The sequence below is a fragment of the Temnothorax nylanderi genome, unplaced genomic scaffold (genome assembly GCF_030848795.1).
Source record: "Temnothorax nylanderi isolate EJ_2023f unplaced genomic scaffold, tnyl_v1.0 TNYL_tig0431_pilon, whole genome shotgun sequence".
In the NCBI taxonomy this organism is placed as follows: Eukaryota; Metazoa; Arthropoda; class Insecta; order Hymenoptera; family Formicidae; genus Temnothorax; species Temnothorax nylanderi.
In genome coordinates this window covers 127,891-149,348 of record NW_027249493.1, presented here as the reverse complement: position 1 = coordinate 149,348, position 21,458 = coordinate 127,891, and the positions used below count along the sequence as shown (strand labels likewise).

General features: G+C 30.3%; 3 protein-coding genes across 3 annotated transcripts; all 3 read right to left on the bottom strand.

Annotated features, from left to right (window-relative positions):
- Positions 1–372: 372 nt before the first annotated feature.
- On the bottom strand, positions 373–2,492 carry LOC139782640 (uncharacterized). Its single transcript, XM_071721653.1, has 5 exons — positions 2,386–2,492; positions 1,841–1,954; positions 1,211–1,345; positions 901–1,037; positions 373–381 (listed from the first exon to the last, which is right to left on the bottom strand). The coding sequence occupies exons 2-5, from the start codon at positions 1,950–1,952 to the stop codon at positions 373–375; spliced, it is 393 nt and encodes a 130-aa protein (XP_071577754.1). The 5' UTR covers positions 1,953–1,954; positions 2,386–2,492.
- Positions 2,493–2,810: 318 nt separating this feature from the next.
- LOC139782638 (uncharacterized) lies at positions 2,811–7,397 on the bottom strand. Its single transcript, XM_071721652.1, has 11 exons — positions 7,087–7,397; positions 6,067–6,325; positions 5,890–5,952; positions 5,596–5,799; positions 5,161–5,482; positions 4,935–5,079; positions 4,717–4,781; positions 4,295–4,363; positions 3,810–3,917; positions 2,992–3,129; positions 2,811–2,911 (listed from the first exon to the last, which is right to left on the bottom strand). Exons 1-11 carry the CDS (start codon positions 7,377–7,379, stop codon positions 2,811–2,813), a joined length of 1,767 nt encoding a protein of 588 aa, XP_071577753.1. The 5' UTR covers positions 7,380–7,397.
- A 3,183-nt stretch (positions 7,398–10,580) lies between these two features.
- LOC139782637 (NADH-ubiquinone oxidoreductase chain 5-like) lies at positions 10,581–15,676 on the bottom strand. Its single transcript, XM_071721651.1, has 2 exons — positions 14,847–15,676; positions 10,581–10,604 (listed from the first exon to the last, which is right to left on the bottom strand). The coding sequence occupies exons 1-2, from the start codon at positions 15,333–15,335 to the stop codon at positions 10,581–10,583; spliced, it is 513 nt and encodes a 170-aa protein (XP_071577752.1). The 5' UTR covers positions 15,336–15,676.
- Positions 15,677–21,458: the final 5,782 nt, after the last annotated feature.

Below are 21,458 nucleotides of genomic sequence, written 5' to 3'. Positions count from 1 at the left end.
CTCGACGAGTAGAATCGACTGGCAAAAGCTTGACCAATAATTTTTCCCCACCCTGTACATAATAATTAACAATAATGAATAATAAGAAATATGAAAAAAAAACATACAGTGTTAATAACATGTATACATACTGCGCGTCAATGATTCCTTTCTTGAGGTAAGGAGGGAACAGAAAAATTTTTGTGATTTTAATAGAAGTACCTAACCAATAGCGTCCTAGACTTTTATGTTCCCTTCTTACCTCAGGAAAGAAATCATTGACGCGCAGCGTACATGCACACATACCTTCATTTATAATCTCATTTCTCTCGTTTCCAATAGGTTCGATATGTGCGATTAGTTCCTGCGTTCTTTCTTCCTGATCATCAGTATTCACAGTCTCTAAAATAATGAAAAAATTACAATAAATACGCAGCAGATTAGAGAAATGACATCATCACTACTATTAGAAACTTTATGGTATGAGATTTTCTTTTAGTTTAATAACACATTAAAAAATTAGATATCAGTAAACGTTGTAGTTTAAGTATCGAAAAAGCTCATATCAAAATTATCATTACAATCGAAAGAAGATAAATTTTTGATCGGTAGTATACGGTAGTTATAAAACCGGATTACAAGCCTCCGTGTAAATGTAGTCATTCTATATGTTACATCAAAAGATGTTACGTTCTCGAACAACAGTATACAAAAGTTTATTATATTAATTTTAATAATCATAATAATTAACAATAATGAATTATAAGAAATATGAAAAAAACCATACATTGTTAATAACATGTATACATACTGCGCGTCAATGATTCCTTTCTTGAGGTAAGGGGGGAACATAAAAATTCTTGTGACTTTAATAGAAATACCTAACCAATAGCGTCCTAGACTTTTATGTTCCCTTCTTACCTCAGGGAAGAAATCATTGACGCGCAGCGTACATGCACACATACCTTCATTTATAATTTCATTTCTCTCATTTCCAATAGGTTCGACATGTGCGATTAGTTCCTGCGTTCTTTCTTCGTCATCAGTATTCACAGTCTCTAAAATAATGAAAAAATCACAATAAATACGCAGCAGATTAGAGAAATGACATCATCACTACTATTAGAAGCTTTATGGTATGAGATTTTCTTTTAGCTAAATAATACGTTAAACAATTAGATATCATCATTATCGCATCTGCGATAAATGATAAAAACGAGTTATTTCTTACCTTCTCGAATTAGATGTGGTCTTCTTGCAAGTCTACCACGTCGTCCGCGACGGCTAGGAGGCCTGCCGCGACTCCTCCTCCCTCTACTCGTTTGTCCAGCATTCTGACTAAGTCTCTGGATGTCTTCAAATGCAGCTATTAAAATAATAAATAAGTAAGTATATAAGTAAACACATATATTTATATATGGAGGGGTAAAAATCATAGTGGGTGTAAGTCAAATTTTTCTATACAATATAAAAATTGCATCTATGCACACGAGTCAATATTTTAAAAATTTTGAATTACACCGCTATGACTTTTACCTCTCCATATATTTATGATGATACATTAGAGATTTTCTTTGCCTCAAATGAGTGCTGTTATTTTATAAAACTTATGAATACGCGCTTGTATAAACATACAAATGTGTCGCAACTCGTGATTTCTCTCATTATTTTGGAATCAACTTTTTAAATCTAAGCGTAAACCGAAACATGTTTGTATCGCTATTATTGTTCATTGAAAAGAATGAAAAGTGTTTGCGCAAAATCAGTTGCGTTAATAAATAAGTGACTTTAAGTAGATAAATAATTGATAACTCATGCGAATCACTTTGAACCGAATATTAGAAAAACACAATCTTTCTACCTCTTTGCATGTTGCGGCCGCGTCTAACATGCCTTCCGCGACCACGTGGAGATATCCTATTTGTTCTTCCGACATCGTCCAATAGCGGCATCAAATCGGCAGTAACTGTCATTCCTGATAATGTCAATTGAATTTAAGAAATTAATTAAAAATAAAAAGTATATAATAAAATCAACAGAATATTCTATTGCAGTAGAAGCTTTATTGTATATGTTACATCAAAAGATGTTACATATAAATGATAGTATAAAGTCTTAATTGTGTCCACTAGAAATCGCTCTGAGATCTCGGGCAGAGAAAGAATTAACCAATGGCGTTGGCTAAATTGTTTAAATGTGATTGGTCAATTTTTTCGCCGTCCGAGATCTTGCAGCGATTTCTGGCATCGTGGACACAAGGCTTAAAAAAGATTTAAAAAAATATTAAGCCTTACTTAGTTATTTGTTAAAAAAGATTATTATACTAATTGTAATAACAATAATAATGAATAATAAAAAATATATAAAAATAGACAGTATAAATAACATGTGTACATGCACACATACCTTCATTTACAATCTCACTTCTCTCGTTTCCATTTCCAATAAATTCGACACGTGTGATTAGTACCTGCGTCCTTCTGTTTTCTTCCTCATCAGTCTCTAAAATAATAAAAAAAATCACAATAAATACACAATAGATTAGAAAAATGACATCATGGTTATTACTGGAAGCTATATGGTACGAGATTTTAGCTTAACAACTAGAGATCGGATCGCGGTGCCGTTTTTTCCTATTCCAATCATGGGCTAGCGCTCGAGCTTCGTGAGAAGCAATACCGTCTACGCTGCGTCGGTCTAGCCGGTGTAACGTAACAAAGAGGGCAACGTCGCGTAGAGTATAAAAATATTTATAATTATATATATATATAATATATATATATTATTTATTGAAATATAAATATTTTTGTACTCTACGCGACGGTGCTACGTTACACCGCCAGACCGGAACGACGTAGACGGTACTTCTTCCCACGGCGCTCGGTCGCTTGCACGCATTTGGAGTGAGGAAAACGGCACCGCGATTCGGTCTCTGTAAATAACACATTAAACATTAGATATCATCATTATCGCATCAGCGATAAAATTGAATGATAGAAACGTGTTTCTTACCTTCTCGAATTTGATTTTGATTTGATGTACTTGCAAGTCTACCGCGTCGTCCGCGACGGCTAGGAGGCCTGCCGCGACTCCTCCCTCTACCCGCTAGTCCAGCATTCTGACTGAGTGTCCGAATGTCTTCAGATGCAGCTATTAAAATAATAAATAAGTAAGTAAATAAATAAATACATATTTACATATATATTATTATGATACATTAATAGATGTTCTTTGCCTTAAATGAGTGCCGTTATTTTACAAAATTTATGAATACGCGCTTGTATAAACCTACAAGACTATAAACATACAAGTGGAGCAGCCAGCGCCTATATCACATGCTGAAAATCAACAGGATGTAATACGCACTACCGACTAAATATCAAATAGACACAGATTTTTACGGAATAACTTCGCAAATGGTACAACTACAGATGAATTTTACCCTTCTAATAAAACTTACGAGCCCTTTTTCTTTTCCAACTCGTTATAATTCGGAAGTCATCGATATTTTTAATAAGAAAAATCACGCGTTGCGGCACATTATGTACGTTTGGGCTGCGTTCGAAAACTTCACTCGAGTGCACATCAGCGTCGTCCTGTCCTTGTTCAATTTTTAGTAACAAAGATAGAACGACGCGGTATGCATCCGAGTAAAGTTTTTGGACGCAGCCCAAACGTACATAGTGTGCCGCAACGCGTGATTTTTCTTATTAGTTTGGAATCAACTTTTTCTTATTGAAAATATCGATGATTTCCGAATTATAACGAGTTGGAAAAGAAAAAGGGCTCGTAAGTTTTATTAGAAGGGTAAAATTCATCTGCAGTCGTACCATTTGCGAAGTTATTCCGTGAAAATCTGTGTCCATTTGATATTTCGTCGGTAGTGCGTATTACATTCTGTTGATTTTCAGCATGTGATATAGGCGCAAACTGCTCTACTGTAAATAATAAATAGAACAATTAATAAAATGCAAGATATTGAACAGAAAATAAGAAATTTTGAACAAAATGGAAGGAATATAATAAATAATAGAATATAGAGAGATATTATATGAAACTCGTAAAAAATCCCAGCAAACACAGAATACACCTTTGATAGCAAATTGTCGCCAAGATGGCATCAAATTCCGAATTTGATGCCATCTTGGCGACAATTTGCTATCAAAGGTGTATTCTGTGTTTGCTGGGATAGTGCGACATAACTGTCAAGACTCATGTAGAATTAACAAATCGAGTTAAATGAAGAACATAAAAAAAAGTGAAAATAAAAATATTAAACTTATAAAGAAAATTAAAATATTAAAATATGCGATACCTGTATGCGCGTCAAACAAATTGCCGTCTGCCATTTCTTGATTATCTGTATCGTAAATATTCTGTAAATCTGCAAAACAAAGTTTATTTTCTCTTTTTCTTTATCTCATATAATGGGAGTTTTCCAGTTATTGGTATATAATAATTTAATAATATAGCAATATATATATATATATATATATACATATATATATTGCATATAGTACATATTGGGTACTTTTCATTTAGCGACTCAAGTCGACACAAGCGTCACTCTATCTTTGTTGTTCGCTAGATGTTGAAAAAAGACAGAATGACGCTTGTATTGACTTGAGTTGCTAAATGAAAAGCACTTAATACATATGTATATTTCTATATTTTTAAGTTATTATATACCAATATGTAATATTTAAAATATAATGTAATATAAATTTTGAAACAAACCAATATTTTCTTTAGGTAAATGTGCTGCATTACTGAGCGCCAAAAGAAATTCTTTCAATGAATACCTATAACAATGTAGAATATATAAGTTTAAAGAATAAAAGAAATTATACAGACATTTAATAAACATATGACTCAAGAAACTACTGTAAAATTGTAAATGTACGACCGTTATTTTTTATCATAAAATTTTCTAAATAAAATAAAATATGTATTACCTTCCTGAGTTCAATAATGATTGTGCCTCCGCAATGCGTTTGTCGCGAACCGCATTTTGTCGAACGCGTACTCTCTTCACACTAAGTCCTTCTGCCAGTCTCACAATATTAATTTCTTGGTCGGTGATCAAATCACTTAGATTGTCTGCAAAAGTCCATAATCATAATAATATATTTATGCGGTAATGTACATACAAAAGGCGTAGCAATAATAAGCAATACATACGGAGAAAATTCCAAATATTTGGATGAATTCCACCAAGTTTGCGAGAAATCACATAATGGAAACTTTCCACTAAATTATTGGTCTGTATGGATGTACCAAAAGTTGAGATTTTATCTTTTAAGGGTAGCCAAGTACGTCTCAAATAGACGGTGAATTGCAACACAGCAGGATACTCTGCCGATATCATATCGGCTTCTTCTTGGATTATTTGCAATCCTTGGTCGAACATATTAACCGGAGCCAACGGTAAGGCCATGGTAAGACCGAGAATCTTTCTTGGAGCTGCCGTTAATCCTAAGGCTCTCCAACGTCTTAATACGGCCTAAACAAAGAGTAAAATATAAAATATAAACTAACAAGCAAGCGAATTGAAAAAAGCAAGTTTACTAAATATTTCGTTTTGGCTTCTATTATAAAAATTTTATATGTATGTACCTGATTGAAGTGAAACCAGCAGCCAGTTAGTCGCGAATTCGGGAAAATCTCCCTTGCAACTGTCATTGCCGCGCGTTCATAGTCGCTCATGACTGATCGCACTTCTTGCAATGCATCTGGACGTAACTCCTTCAATTTTCGCCAAATTGCATTGTACACGTTCATCGTGCGTTTTTCGCACAACGCAAAGAGGACAGCTATACCCTAAAATAAATAGACATATCATATTAAATTCCAGGCGAAAATAATTTGATTGAAAATTCACATTTCATGTGAAAATCACATTCAACTTACCGTATCCATATATCGTATGTGGATGGTGTACAATTGCGCGAAGGATGGCACTCTGGGAACCACCTGCACACAAAAATGTAAATTTTTTAAAAATCTTACATATTTTGGCATCTTTTTGCTTTATTTCTTGTTGTTATTACTCATGTTGAATAATATCAAATCTCAAATATTGCTTACCGAAAATGTTCCATCCATATAAATTTCTTTACTTTTTACTAAAGCATCCAACAGAGCGTCACTTGTGAAAATGACGGCTCTATATCCTTCATCTGATACCACAGTTCCTTTAAAAATGTATTGAACTGGTTGATAATTTATTAATAATAAATCAAGTTCGACAATGGTTTGCGGTGTTTCCGGTCTTCGACGTAATTGTTCCCTATTGAGAAGGCTTCTCATAACGACATAAGACATCTTTGTAGCTGCTACTGGATATCTATAAAAATAAAAGCAAATAATAAACTAAATTAATTACATACAAATGTGCCAATTACCTAATATAATATGTTGCAAGATGTTAATGAAATTATTCCTAATATTAATCTCATTTAAGATTGAGATAACTACTTTCACACATAACTACTTCTTATTTGTTATAGAGAGGAAAGAAAAAAATGCTGTAATCTAATTGTGAATGCGCGGAAAGGATTGTCAGGATTGGTTTTTACATGAATAAAACTCTTAATTTATGTCTAAATTCCCCCCGATATCTACTGTATAATACTTTAGAAAATCACAGTCGTCACTCACAAGTTTAATTATTTCTCGTCGTCAATCTCGAATTTGTAGTTTTTCTCATTACGCAATGATATATCGCGATTTATTCGTAACGTTAAAAAGTTCTCTCACTCGCAGAAAAATTCGATCGCTCTTCTAAGTTCGTCTACTCTCTCCAACGGCACAATTACAACTCTTCGAGACATCTGTTCTAACGGACTTCGCAACCGAAAACCAAAACATAGGACTAATAACAGATTCTCGCTTTGTTTTCCTTTCGGGAGCTTACAATACGTTATTATATTTGATGCTTACGAATACCATTGCTTTTTCGCCGTCGTAAAAATTAAATGGAGCAAAACTGTAACTACAATTCAAAAGAAAACGCATTTTAAAAGAAGACTGCGCATACTGTGATATAATTTTTGTTACATTGTTTGTGTAATTACTCTATGCTCGATAACTTGCACATTGACTCACCTTTGGCATACCGTATCAAATATTTCTTTTGGTTTCATCAACGTTTCTCGACACATTCTCAGCATCTCCTGCTTCATTTCGACCTGCTGCAATGCTGTGTCACTTGCGGGATGATTGTGTGGTGACTTCAATATGCACGTGTCATCTGGATTCCGCTTCAATACCGCGTAGCATTCCAAACTTCTTCGCGATGAGCATCGAAAGATTCCTTTGGTTCGCTTATCTTTATAATAAACGTAGCCGTCGTATATAAATACGGTCGTGCCGATACGTTCTCCCGGGAACTCTTCCATAATCGCACTTTGCGCACAGCTAAGCCGAAAACCGGCCTATTTATATTGAATTATTACTCGCAAAATATCGTTAATGCCGCTCGAAAACCGAGTATTTAGAGAGAATAGGGTGATATGCTGTACGAAATGTCGCAGTTCCGGTTTATCTAAAATACTTTTCGAATAGTTCTGAACATACTAAAGCATTTTCTAAAGAATTCCCGACATTAGCAATGTTGAATAATTTTTTTATAAATTAATACCGCTCGAAAGCCGAGCAATTACATTTTTTAAACAATCATACAACATTGCCAGTGTCGGAAACTCTTTAGAAAATGCTTTAGTATGTTCAGAACTATTCAAAAAGTATTTTAGATAAACCGGAACTGCGACATTTCGTACAGCATATCACCCTATTCTCTCTAAATACTCGGTTTTCGAGCGGTATTAATTTTTTAAACAATCATACAACATTGCCAGGGTCGGGAACTCTGTAGAAAATGCTTTAGTATGTTCGGAACTATTCGAAAAATATTTTAAATAAACCGGAACTGCGACATTTCGTACAGCATATTACCCTATTCTCTCTAAATACTCGGCTTTCGGCCGGTATTAATTTATAAAAAAAATTATTCAACATTGCTAGTGTCGGGAACTCTGTAGAAAATGCTTCAATATGCTCAGAACTATTCGAAAAATATTTTAGATAAACCGGAACTCCGAGATTTCGGAAAACTAGCAGATAATTTTTTCAATGGACTTTTTTTGTCAAAATCAACAGAACTATTACTAAAAAACAGAATGATAAATTTCTTTTCGCCGGTACATAGAATAACAATTAAAGTAATTTAAATCGACCTGACTGGCAATATATATAACGTCTTTTCGATATGAACATTGAAAAACTGTGAGCCAACTTGCTTTGTCGGATTCACACAGAACTTTTTTCGGATCAATCATCGAGACATTATTAATTTCGACCATGGGTTTTGGTCCGTTGATGTAATTTCTAAATTAAATTTTCAATGTTCATATCGAAAAGACGTTATATATATTGCCAGTCAGGTCGATTTAAATTACTTTAATTGTTATTCTATGTACCGGCGAAAAGAAATTTATCATTCTGTTTATTATACACCGTCGACCTAGTAATCGGTGCTCCATCTTATAGTTTGTTATTGCGATGAATATTACCACAGCCCCAGTGGTCGAATTGGCACGACACCCGCACGGTATACGGGAGGTTCCAGGTTCAAACCCTGGCTGGGGTAATATTTTTTCGCAATAAAAATTTAAACTATTTAATTTAGAAATTACATCAACGGACCAAAACCCATGGTCGAAATTAATAATGTCTCGATGATTGATCCGAAAAAAGTTCTGTGTGAATCCGACAAAGCAAGTTGGCTCACAGTTTTTCAATGTTCATATCGAAAAGACGTTATATATATTGCCAGTCAGGTCGATTTAAATTACTTTAATTGTTATTCTATGTACCGGCGAAAAGAAATTTATCATTGTTATTACTAAAAAGTATCAGGAACTATAGAACTCGTCTGCATGCAACAAGAACTCCCTTTTATTTTTGATCTGCTGGAAAATGATATGCCAACTTCACAGACACACGGTAACGCAAAGCATGTTGAGAGTGAACAAATAATAATTCGATTGAAGAGGTCAATTTAAAACATCATAATTAATATAGTGAAACACAGGTGTTATAATAAATATGAATTAGGCTAGTATTAATATAGTCAGTTCTCATTTTTAAGATAATCCAAAGTACAGCTTTCAGACATTATTATGAAAAGACACCATGTTATTACACCAAAATATGCATTTATAGATTATAAAGATTGCTGATAACATATTGAAAAATTTGATAATAAAAAGTGCAAGATTACGAGCATAAAATTACACATTTTATAAATAGATATCAAATAATTGTAAGAAAAATAAATATTTTAAAACTTTCCATTTCTTTATTGATTTATTACTAATAATAAACCGCAAATATAAAATAAAAACTGAAAGTCATCGTTTAATTTTACATTTTTATGAGTCATATTAAGTCAGCAAATGTATTTTCCAACAATATGTATAGATATTTATTAAAATAAATGGATTAAAAATATATAATCGTATATGGTAAAGAGAAAATATAAATTACGCAGTGTGCTGATAATGTACAGTAATATATTTTTATTTAAAAAAATGTAAGAATTGCAAACAGAAGTCATCTTTCTAAATTAATAACAAGATTTTTTTAGAAGAAAGCGTACATATTGGCCAAGAGTGGATTTCTATTATTTACGCTTTTTCTGTTTTTTATTTCTTTACTTAATTTATATAGGTTACTTTCAGAATAAAGATAATATAATTTCATTAGACATCATTTATGTAATTAATAAATTTTACTAACATTTTTTGTTAGTAAAATTTATTAATTACATAAATAATTTTTTCATTACTTTTAAATAATTAAGAGACACAGTGTATCGCGCCTAGTGTGGGAAGGGATATTTTATTCATCTGCAATGTCATAAAATATATTTTATTCATAAATCAACATCAGAAGGGATACGCGAGACATAATAGACGAGCCAAGTCAGCCGACGCGCTAACGCATACGACTTTCGATGAACCGGCTATGGCTACGCTACGACTCGCGGAAGAACGAGACATCCGAGTGTATGTCTGCACTCTTCTACCCGCCCGAAGCTGGCCGAGCCGCCGCCGAGCGCCCAGCGCACACGTACACGGCTCCGTCAGGTGTGTGGGTGTCCCCCACCAGGCGCGCAGGCAGCGGGCAAAACAGCACCATTTGCATCTCTGTCGGCAACGCCTGGGAAGAAGCAGTCGTTGTACAGCGTCAAGGGCGATCGGACGCTTGTATCGAAGGCAGGAATAAAGTCACTTTCCAAGCCTTATTTGAATATTTCTCTGGTCTCACCCTAACTATCCTTCCTGACATTATCCCCGTGAGAACATTCGCGGTCAGTGCCGTACATTACGCGGTGCGTCAAGAAATTAATCAGATAGTTACACCTTAATATTCAATTCTTTTCTATATTTATTGGAGTCAATTTAACTTTCTTCCCTCAACATTTTCTGGGACTTAGAGGTATACCCCGACGATATTCAGATTATCCCGATAATTTCCTATCATGAAATATTATCTCTTCTATCGGATCCCTTATTTCTATTATTAGTTTAATAATCTTAATGTTTACTATTTGAGAAGCCCTAAGAGCCAAACGTATACTTATTAATATATTTTTTTTATCCCCATCCTTAGAATGAAATACTAACTATTCCCCTCTTAATCATAGATATAATGAAATCCCAGCAATTTTTTAATATGGCAGATTAGTGCAATGGATTTAAAATCCTCTTATAAAGATTAATTCTTTTATTAAAACATAATACATGATCATTAACACTCCAAGACTCAAATTCCCCAACCTATGATATAATAATTTTTTTTCATGATTTTACTATAATTATCTTAATTTTTATTGCAATATTAATTACTTTTATAATAATAATAATAACTTATAATAAACTTATTAATCGATATTTACTTCATGGTCATACAATCGAATTAATTTGAACTATCATTCCCATATTTATTCTAATTTTTATTGCCATACCTTCTTTAAAAATTCTCTACCTTACCGATGAACTTTACTCCAATAATCTTACGATTAAAACCATTGGCCATCAATGATACTGAAGATATGAATATTCTGATTTCAACAATATTGAATTTGATTCTTTTATGTTATCCACTAATCAATTAACAAATAATGAATTTCGCTTACTTGATGTCGACAATCGATGCATTTTACCATTCAACTTAACTATTCGTCTACTAACTACATCAATCGATGTAATTCACGCATGAACCATCCCCTCCCTAGGTATTAAAATAGATTCAACCCTAGGACGTCTAAATCAAACTATATTATTTATAAATCGACCCGGATTATTTTTTAGCCAATGTTCTGAAATTTGTGGAACTAATCATAGATTTATACCAATCGTAATTGAATCTACAAACCTTAATAACATTAAAAATTGATTAACTTATTTTATTAACAATAATTAAACCCTATATAATAACTTCATTAAATGACTGAATATAATAAAAGTATTGATCTTTTAAATCAAAATATAATAGGTATCGACCCTATTTTTAATGAAAGAATTAGTTAAACCTTTAACATTAAATTTAAAATTGTCAATTTAAAATTATTAAATTTCTATATATTAATATTCTTTAATCCCACAAATAAGATCCTTATTATGATCTACTATTATTATTTTAACTATTAGCTTACTTTTAACTATCTCATCTTTTTTATATTTTATAATTACCCCAGTTCCTCAAACTTTTCATATTCATATTCATCCTTCAATGAGATCACTTTATTTTAATTGATTATGATAATAAATATTTTTTCAATCTTTGACCCCTCAACATCTATAAATCTCTCATTAAATTGATTAAGGTTAATTATTATTTTTACCCTCCTCCCCTACTAATATTGATTTATTCCATCCCGATTAATTTTATTATGAAAATATTTAATTTTTTATTTATTTCAAAAATTTAAAATTTTAATCTCTTATTCATATTCTAATCTAATTATTTTTATTAGTCTCTTATTAATAATTTTTTTCAACAATTTTTTAGCACTCTTTCCCTATATCTTTACAGCATCTAGACACATAAATTTTTGTCTGTCTCTATCCTTAACTCTTTGATTTAGAACAATTATTTACAAAATTTATAATTACCTAAATATTTTAATAGCTCACTTAACTCCTGAAGGCACTCCTCTTTTATTAATATCTTTCATAGTTATCATTGAAACTATCAGACTAATTATCCGCCCTCTTACTTTAGCAATTCGATTAACAGCAAATATAATTGCAGGCCATCTTTTATTGTCTTTACTAGGGTCAACTGGTCAATCAATCAATAATTTCATAATTTTTATAATTATAATCATATCTCAAATTTTATTATTTATTTTAGAAATCTCTGTATCCATAATTCAAACCTATGTATTCTCTATTCTTTCAACTCTTTATAGAAGAGATATTTAATTATGAACCACCCCTTTCATCTAGTAAGTGTTAGTCCATGACCAATTCTTATTTCATTAAGAATTTTAAATAATTTAATTTGTACAGTAAGATGATTTCACCATTATAGGTACTCCATAATTTTAACTATCCCTAGAACTCTTTTTTGTATAATTCAATGATGACGTGATGTAACTCGAGAGGCAACTTTACAAGGATGTCACACATTAAACGTTTACAAGGGAATACGCTTAGGTATAATTTTATTTATTATCTCTGAAATTTTATTTTTTTTCTCCTTCTTCTGAGCATACTTTCATTCTTCCCTGGCCCCTAACATAGAAATTGGACAATTATGACCTCCCTTAGGTATTATTCCTTTTAACCCTTTTGATATTCCTTTAATAAATACAATTATTTTAATTTCATCAGGCTTAACAGTTACTTGAAGACACCATGCCATACTAAATAAAAATTTTAAAGAAAGAAAAAAAAGTCTTTATTTTACTATTATTTTAGGAATTTATTTTACTATTTTACAAATTATTGAATATAAAGAAGCCCCATTCACTATTGCAGACTCAATTTATGGCTCAACTTTTTTCATTGCTACAGGATTTCATGGTTTACATGTAATTATCGGAACTTTATTTCTTACTGTATGTCTTTTTCGAATAAACATTCTTCACTTCTCTTCCTATCATCACTTTGGATTTGAAGCAGCTGCATGATACTGACATTTTGTAGATGTCGTATGATTATTTTTATACATCTCAATCTATTGATAAAGATTCTAATTTTTTATAAATTTATCTCTTTTTAATAAATTTTATAATTTATATAGTATAATTAATTTATTACATTTAATTTCCAATTAAAAAATTTAATTTACTTTAATATAAATAATTATCCAACTTACTTATATAATTAGTATTTTATTAACAATTTCTACCCTTTTATTAATACTAAATTATTTAATCTTAAAAAAATTTTTTCAAGACCGAGAAAAAATTTCCCCATTTGAATGTGGCTTCGACCCTATGTCACCTTCCCCGCATACCCTTTAAAATTCAATTTTTTTAAATTAGTTTAATTTTTTTAATTTTTGACATCAAAATCGCCCTTTTAATCCCTTTAATTCATATATTTAAAATATTTAATTTACCAATAATCTTAACTTCTGTAATATTTATTATAATTCTAATTTTTGGTTTATTCTTAGAATATACTGAACAATCCATTGATTGAAAAATCTAAAATTTATAAAATCATTTCCAAGGATATTAGTTTAAAATAAAAACATTTAAATTGCATTTAAAAATTATAAATTTTCTCATATATCTTACCTCTTAAAGTAAAAAATTACAATTTAATTTCGACTTAAATACTTGATTTAATATTAAAATCTAAGAGAACTTTAAAAAATCTTTTAACTAAAACCAAGATAGAGGTAAATTATTGTTAATAATTCCATTGAAACTTTTTAACTTTCTAGTTGAAGTAATTTAAAATGAACTTCTAATTCATTACCTATGATAAATTTCTAAATCATATTACTTTAAGTTTCTTTAATTATAAATAAAATTAGTTTTAACCAAATTAAGAAATAATAAATATTATTCACCATCCTCCACTTAATTACCCTTTATATATTCTATATTCTAAAAATAAAAATAATTAATAATTTAAATATAGTTTAAAAAACATTATATTTTTACTATAAAAATAATATTCTATATATTTATTTAAAAATCCACTAATTTTCTTAATATCTTCAATATTATGCTTTATGCCTTTATAAGCTATTTAAATTTTTAAAATAATAAATATATTTACCCCAAAATATTAATAAATAAATATACAAACATATATATCTTATATATAAATTTAACACGAAAATATTGAATTATATATATGAATGAATTTTTTCCTAAATATTCTAATCAAGATATATCTACCTCTATCACTTTTACCCCCACAATATTTAAAGGATTATACAATCACAAATATAAATAAATTAAATACCACATTGAACTCACATAAAAATTTAAATAATAAAATTTTCTTATAAAATTATTAAAAGCTAAAAATATCCCAATGATTAATCCACACATACAACTTCTTAAAGTTAATAGTTTCAATCCCGCCCTTAAATAAGCCCCATATAAATCATAAAAAAACAATCAATTTAATATAGATCCTACAAAAATTCTTATCATTACTAAAATTATTATAGATAAGTTCATTAAATTATTTTCTTTTAAATTATAATAACTATAAAATTTTATATTAAAAAAAAATGTAATAATATAAACGAATAGAATAAGAAACAGTAAATATTAAAGAAATTAAAATTAAAACTACTAAAAATATATTTGCTATTAATATATATACTTCCTCTATAATAAAATCCTTTGAATAAAATCCAGCTATAAATGGGAACCCGCACAAAACTAAACTAGAAATTATAAATCTCATTATAGTAAAAGGAATTACTTTATTTAAATTCCCTAACAAACGAATATCTTGATTATTTATTATAGAATGAATAATAATCCCCGCACACATAAATAACATAGATTTAAAAATTGCATGAGTTAATAAATGATAAAAAGCAACAATCTTTATCCCCATTCTTAAAATCATTATTATTAACCCTAACTGCCTTAAAGTAGATAAAGCAATAATTTTTTTCAAATCATTGTCAACATTAGCTATTAACCCAGATATAAATATAGTCAAAACTGATAAAAATAATAAAAATAAATTTACTTTACTCCCTAATAAAAATCTGTTAAATCGAATCATTAAATAAACCCCAGCAGTAACTAAAGTTGAAGAATGAACTAGCGCTGAAACTGGTGTTGGAGCTGCTATTGCCATGGGTAATCACGTAGAAAAAGGAATTTGAGCTCTTTTTCTAATTGCAGCTAATAATATTATGAATATTAATAATTTATCCTCCCTTAACATTCAATAATTTCACCTCCCTTTTATTAACAATAACCCAATCCTTACCAACAACCCCACATCACCCACTCGATTACATAAAACAGTAACTATTCCTGAATTATGAGATATAAAATTTTGATAGTAAATTACTAAACAATAAGAAACTAACCCCAATCCATCCCACCCAAATAAAATTCTAATAATCCTAGGAGAAATAATTATTAAAATCATAGATATAATAAACAAAATCACTAAATAAATAAAACGTTCAATAAATTTTTCCCTATATATATATATATATATATATATATATAGGGAAAAATTTATTATATATATTTATTTATATATATATATAACTATCTATATATATAAGTACCGTCGGCTGTATGTATGTATGACCGCGAACTACTCATTCGTTAGTGGACCGAATTTTTACCAAAAGTATATGAAGTAGGGGTAGAATTTCCCGGGGAGTGCCATAAAGTGTATAGTTTTTCGTTACCGATCTTTTTGGAAACCAGTTTTTTTAATTTTTCCAATTTTTCGGGAAATAATTGACCAAATCTTAAAGAATTATATATGAAGTAGGGGTAGAATTTTCCGGGGAATGCTATAAAGTGTATAGTTTTTTGTTACCGATAAATGTAATAAAATTAATAATAAATAAATCCTTTTCATAAAAATAAATATAAATTTAACAAATGATATCGTTCATAGGTTGATCAGTTTTAAATGAAATATATATAGATAAGATATGTAGGATAAGTTGCTACTTTCACATATTATATGTCAATTGATAAACCAGTCATTTCAATTCGTGACTGTCACGAGCGATTATATTTTGTGTGTCAAGAGTTAGCATACAGAAAAGATACAGTTTTTTATGCAATCGATCAAAGACAAATCGCAAGGAAAAGACAAAAAGAGAACATTATAAGAAAGAGAGAGAGAGAGAGAGAGAGAGAGAGAGAGAGAGAGAGAGAGAGAGAGAGAGAGAGAGAGAGAGAGAGAGAGAGAAAGAAAAAAGGTATGTATCTTAAATTCTTTACATCTCTCCATCTCTTTCATACATACATACATACATACGACGGTACTTATATATATAGATAAAATTATATAAATTTTATTTATATTTATATCTATATATATAAGTAATATGAATTATACGAAATTTCTGCAACATATCATCATACTTCATACTATTATATAAAACCCGACTGTTTGTCCGTCCGTCCGTCCGTCCGTCTGTCCGCGAACTACTCATTCGTTAGTGGATCGAATTTTTACCAAAAGTATATGAAACAGGGGTAGAATTTCCCGGGGAGTGTCATGACGTGTATAGTTTTTCGTTACCGATTTTCTGGAAACCGGTTTTTTTTATATAGAAGACAAATGTCCTGATTGACTGACTGATTCATCAATGCCCAGCCCAAACCTTTGAATCGAATTTTTACCAAAAGTATATGAAATAGGGCTAGAATTTTCCGGGAAGTGCCATGATGTGTATAGTTTTTTGTTACCGATTTTCTGGAAACCGGTTTTTCTAATTTTTCCAATTTTTCCGGAAATAATTGACCGTATCTCAAAGAATTGTACATGAAGTAGGGGTAGAATTTCCCGGGGATTGCCATAAAGTGTATAATTTTTTGTTACCGATCTTTTTGGAAGCCGGTATTAGAAATTTTTCCAATTTTTCGGGAATTAATTGGATCGAATTTTTACCAAAAGTATATGAAATAGGGGTAGAATTTTCCCCGGTATTAGAATTTTTTCCAATTTTTCGGGAATTAATTGGACCGAATTTTTACCAAAAATATATGAAAACTATAAAGTGTATAATTTTTTGTTACCGATTTTACAATTTTTTGGGAATAATTGACCGAATCTCAAAGAATTCCATATCATATGTGAAATAAATATAAATTAAAAAAATAAATATAAATTTAAAAAATTAACAAATGATATCGTTCATAGGTCGAGCAATTTTAAGTGAATTATGTTATGAAGTTGCTGCTTTCACATATGATATGTCAAAATTGATAAATCAGTCACTTCAATTCGTGACTGTCACGAGCAATTAAGAAAATATTCGCACATTATAAGAAAGAGAGAAAGTCATTAAGAGGATATTCGCACATTATAAGAAAGAAAGAAAGAAAGAGAGAGAGAGAGAGATACAAAGAAAAAAGGTATGTATCTTAAATATTAATTTCCTTTTTATTTCATTTACGTGACCTGTCTCTTTGTTTTATTTCCTTTTTATTTCAATAATTGACTTTCTGTCTTTCCGTTTCTTAAGAAAAAGAAGGATATTCGCACATCATAAGAAAGAGAGAGAGAGAGAGAAAGAGAGAGAGAAGGGAAGAGAGAGAGAGAGAGAGAGAGAGAGAGAGAGAGAGAGAGAGAGAGAGAGAGAGAGAGAGAGAGAGAGAGAGAGAGAGAGAGAGAGAGAGAGAGAGAAAAGAGACAAAGAAGAAAGGTATGTATATGAAACAGGGGTAGAATTTTCCGGGGAGTGCCATGACGTGTATAGTTTTTCGTTACCGATTTTCTGGAAACCGGTTTTTTATATAGAAGACAAATGTCCTGATTGACTGACTGATTCATCAATGCCCAGACCAAACCTTTGAATCGAATTTTTACCAAAAGTATATGAAATAGGGCTAGAATTTTCCGGGGAGTGCCACTATGTGTATAGTTTTTTGTTATTGATTTTGTGGAAACCGGTTTTATTTGTTTTTCTATTTTTTCGGGAAATAATCGAGAGAGAGAGAGAGAGAGAGAGAGAGAGAGAGAGAGAGAGAGAGAGAGAGAGAGACTATTTGCGTGTCTTATTACATATGTCCTCCGGGGCGAAGCCCGGGTAACCAGCTAGTACATTGGTAACTTGTAAAAAATTTGTGAAAGAATTGGAGCTGTTTTCGAGATTTTATATATGTATCAACCCAAGGAGCGCAAATATATTTTATAAAACCTGTCATTTATAAATCAAATGCTCAATTTGCATTAATTACGCATTTGAGTGAGCGCATTTTGAACACGCAATTAATGTAGTTTGGAAGACAATGTAATTGTACGCGCATTAAAAGTACGTTATACATGCATTGGCGCTCCTTGGGAAGTTTATTTAGACAACTGATTTATGAATTTTTAATGGTATTTTTTTACATATGATTTCAAATTATGTTTTTTTTCTTTCACAGATATTTCATCTTACAAAAAGAAATTATTTTATCCTGTTCCTGTTATAAAGATTTTTCCAAGAAGTTTCCTGTGGCTGTTTTTCTGTTCTTTTTTATTTAAAGGTAAATAAAAAGACATTTACAGCAGACTTTCTTTAACAGCAGATATTTCACATTTGTGAATTGTCTGCTGTAAAGATATACTATAAAGAAGACATTTTAAAAATCTATTTTTGACAGATTTGACTATGTGGATAATTAATTAATGCAAAGACAGCACATAAAACTAAAAGATGACGAAAAGACGTCTTTTTATAGTCGTACTGCTTTCTCTGTTAAACATAAATTAGAATTTTTAAATGGAGCAGAGGTTTTAGAAGAATATAATCATATATATTTTCATATATAATCATATAATGTTGTTCAAGATTATATTTCCATTTTTTATATGATTATATATAAACTAATATAAATAAATAAGAGATATTTTTTTCACATATATATAATCAGATGCTTATATATGGCCATATAATATTATATATAGATATTTAAGATTATATTTCCATCAAGACATTTACAGTAGACTTTCTTTAACAGCAGATATTTCATATTTATGAATTGCCTGCTGTAAAGATGTACTATACCCACTCAGCATGTAATATTTTATAAACATTTCTGCAAAATTCCATTTGAAATATTACACATTTCATCAATATTTCAGAAATATTTCATGATCGTTTCTACATCATTTCGGCAATGTCCGCAATTATTTCAAATGCAACTTTGCTGAAAGATTTATTTTATATTAAATATATTATTAAATATTTTATATTTTATATTAAAAATCCCATATGACAAAATTTGGAATATCAGAAAATTCTTAATAAAAGAGAGAAAAATTGCAATAAAAGGCAATAATTATATAATAATAAATTTAATTTTTTATAAGTTCTAAAGTCTGTCAGCAACTTTTCGGAAATATTACAAATGCAATGTTGTATGGGAAACATTCAAAAATATAACGCGATATTGTAGAACTTCACTGCCTGCAATTCAATTTTTCATTACCTACACAATCTTTCAGAAATATTTTAAATGCAATGTTGCATTTGATATGTTACAGAAATATTATTCGTGCAATGCAAACGTAATATTACTTTTATAATGTTTCAGAAATATTTCTGAAATATTGCATTTGCTACATTTTTTTGCAATATTACAGAAACTTACAAATATTGTAAACAACTTTCTGAAAGATTTCAGAAATATTGTTAATGCAATATTATAAAAAACATGATGCAGGTACATTTCTGAAATATTTCAGATGCATAGTTACAAATGAAATGTTAACGAAATATTTCTGCATCATTTCAAAAATATTTCAGCAACATAACATGCCGAGTGGGTAAAAGAGACATTTTCAAAATCTATTTTTGACAGATTTGACTATGTGGGTAATTAATTCCTCATTAATTATTGCGAAGATAGCATATAAAACTAAAAAATGACAAAAAGAGGTCTTTTTATGTCGTACTTTTAGGTCGTACTGCTTTCTCTGCTAAACATAACTTAGAATTTTTAAATAGGGCAGAGGTTTTATAAGAATATAATCATATAATCATATATTTTCATATATAACCATATAATGTTGTTCAAGATTATATTTCCATTTATTATATGATCATATATAATTAATTATTATATATCTACTAATATAAATAAATAAGAGATATTTTTTTATATGTATATAATCAGATACTCATATATGGCCATATAATATTATTCAAGATTATATTTCAATTTCTTATATGACCATATTTATTAATATATAAAACAGAATAAGTACGAGAGAGATAGAATGGCAACAGAAAGATCATAACGGGAAAAAGAAATAAAGGATCAAGCAAATGTGATAATACGAAAATATAATAGTAAGAATAATAGTAAGAAAAATAACGTAAACTGAAAAGAAAAGAATAAGTAAGTTTTAATTATACAGTAAATTTTTCGCGATTGTACATACAAGCAAACAAATTTCGGCGTTCAATATTTAGAGAACAAGTAAATTTTAATTATAAAAAATGCCTCAAAAAAGAAAAGGCGAAAATTTGAGTAAAATGAGTTGTGAAAGCAGCCGTTCAAGACACAGGCGAAAAAATGAGAGTTGGGAGGAAAGGACTGAAAGACTTGAAGCTAATGCCCAGAGAAATGCTCAGCAGAGGGCCGACGAAAATGATGAGACAAGGTCTCAACGACTGGAAGCTAATGCCCAGAGAAATGCTCAGCAGAGGGCAGAGGAAAATGATGAGACAAGGTATCAACGACTGAAAGCTAATGCCCAGAGAAATGCTCAGCAGAGGGCAGAGGAAAATGATGAGACAAGATCTCAACGACTTGAAGCTGATGCCCAGAGACATGATCAGAGAAGGTGCCAAGCCAAAAAACTGAATCACCACATTGCGCTAATTGCCAAAGGTCATGAAATGAATGTGCCTGTTCACACACTTGGCCAAATGAATGTCGAATGCCAATTTTGCAAATCGTTGAACTTTACATGTGAAAAGCCTAAAGATGGAAAATTTACATATTGTTGCCAAAAGGGTAAGCTTCAATTAAAACACATAAATTTTCCTGAATTTCTTAAAAAATTATTCATGGGAAATAATGCTCCATCTAAGAATTTTATGGATAATATTCGTTCGTATAACAGCGCTTTAGCTATGGCTTCCATGGGTGCCCCAGGCAATAGGAATCCCTTGGATGTAGTGAACCTTGCTCCTTATTGCTTAAGGGGGTAGTCCTCTAAATATGGCTGAAAAATAGGTGTTTTTCGGAATTTTTTTTTAATACTAAAATAAAAGGGAATGACAAA

Coding starts and splice junctions, on each gene's coding strand:
- LOC139782640 (XM_071721653.1), bottom strand. CDS start 1,952: ATGACAGTTACTGCCGATTTGATGCCGCTATTGGACGATGTCGGAAGA. Junction 1,346..1,840: donor CGGCCGCAACATGCAAAGAG/GTAGAAAGATTG, acceptor TTATTTTAATAG/CTGCATTTGAAGACATCCAG. Junction 1,038..1,210: donor ACCACATCTAATTCGAGAAG/GTAAGAAATAAC, acceptor TCATTATTTTAG/AGACTGTGAATACTGATGAC.
- LOC139782638 (XM_071721652.1), bottom strand. CDS start 7,379: ATGGAAGAGTTCCCGGGAGAACGTATCGGCACGACCGTATTTATATAC. Junction 5,483..5,595: donor GCTGGTTTCACTTCAATCAG/GTACATACATAT, acceptor CTCTTTGTTTAG/GCCGTATTAAGACGTTGGAG. Junction 3,918..4,294: donor TTTGTTTGACGCGCATACAG/GTATCGCATATT, acceptor TATTATTTACAG/TAGAGCAGTTTGCGCCTATA.
- LOC139782637 (XM_071721651.1), bottom strand. CDS start 15,335: ATGGCAATAGCAGCTCCAACACCAGTTTCAGCGCTAGTTCATTCTTCA. Junction 10,605..14,846: donor AGGATTTTATTATAGAGGAA/GTATATATATTA, acceptor TTTGGCTCTTAG/GGCTTCTCAAATAGTAAACA.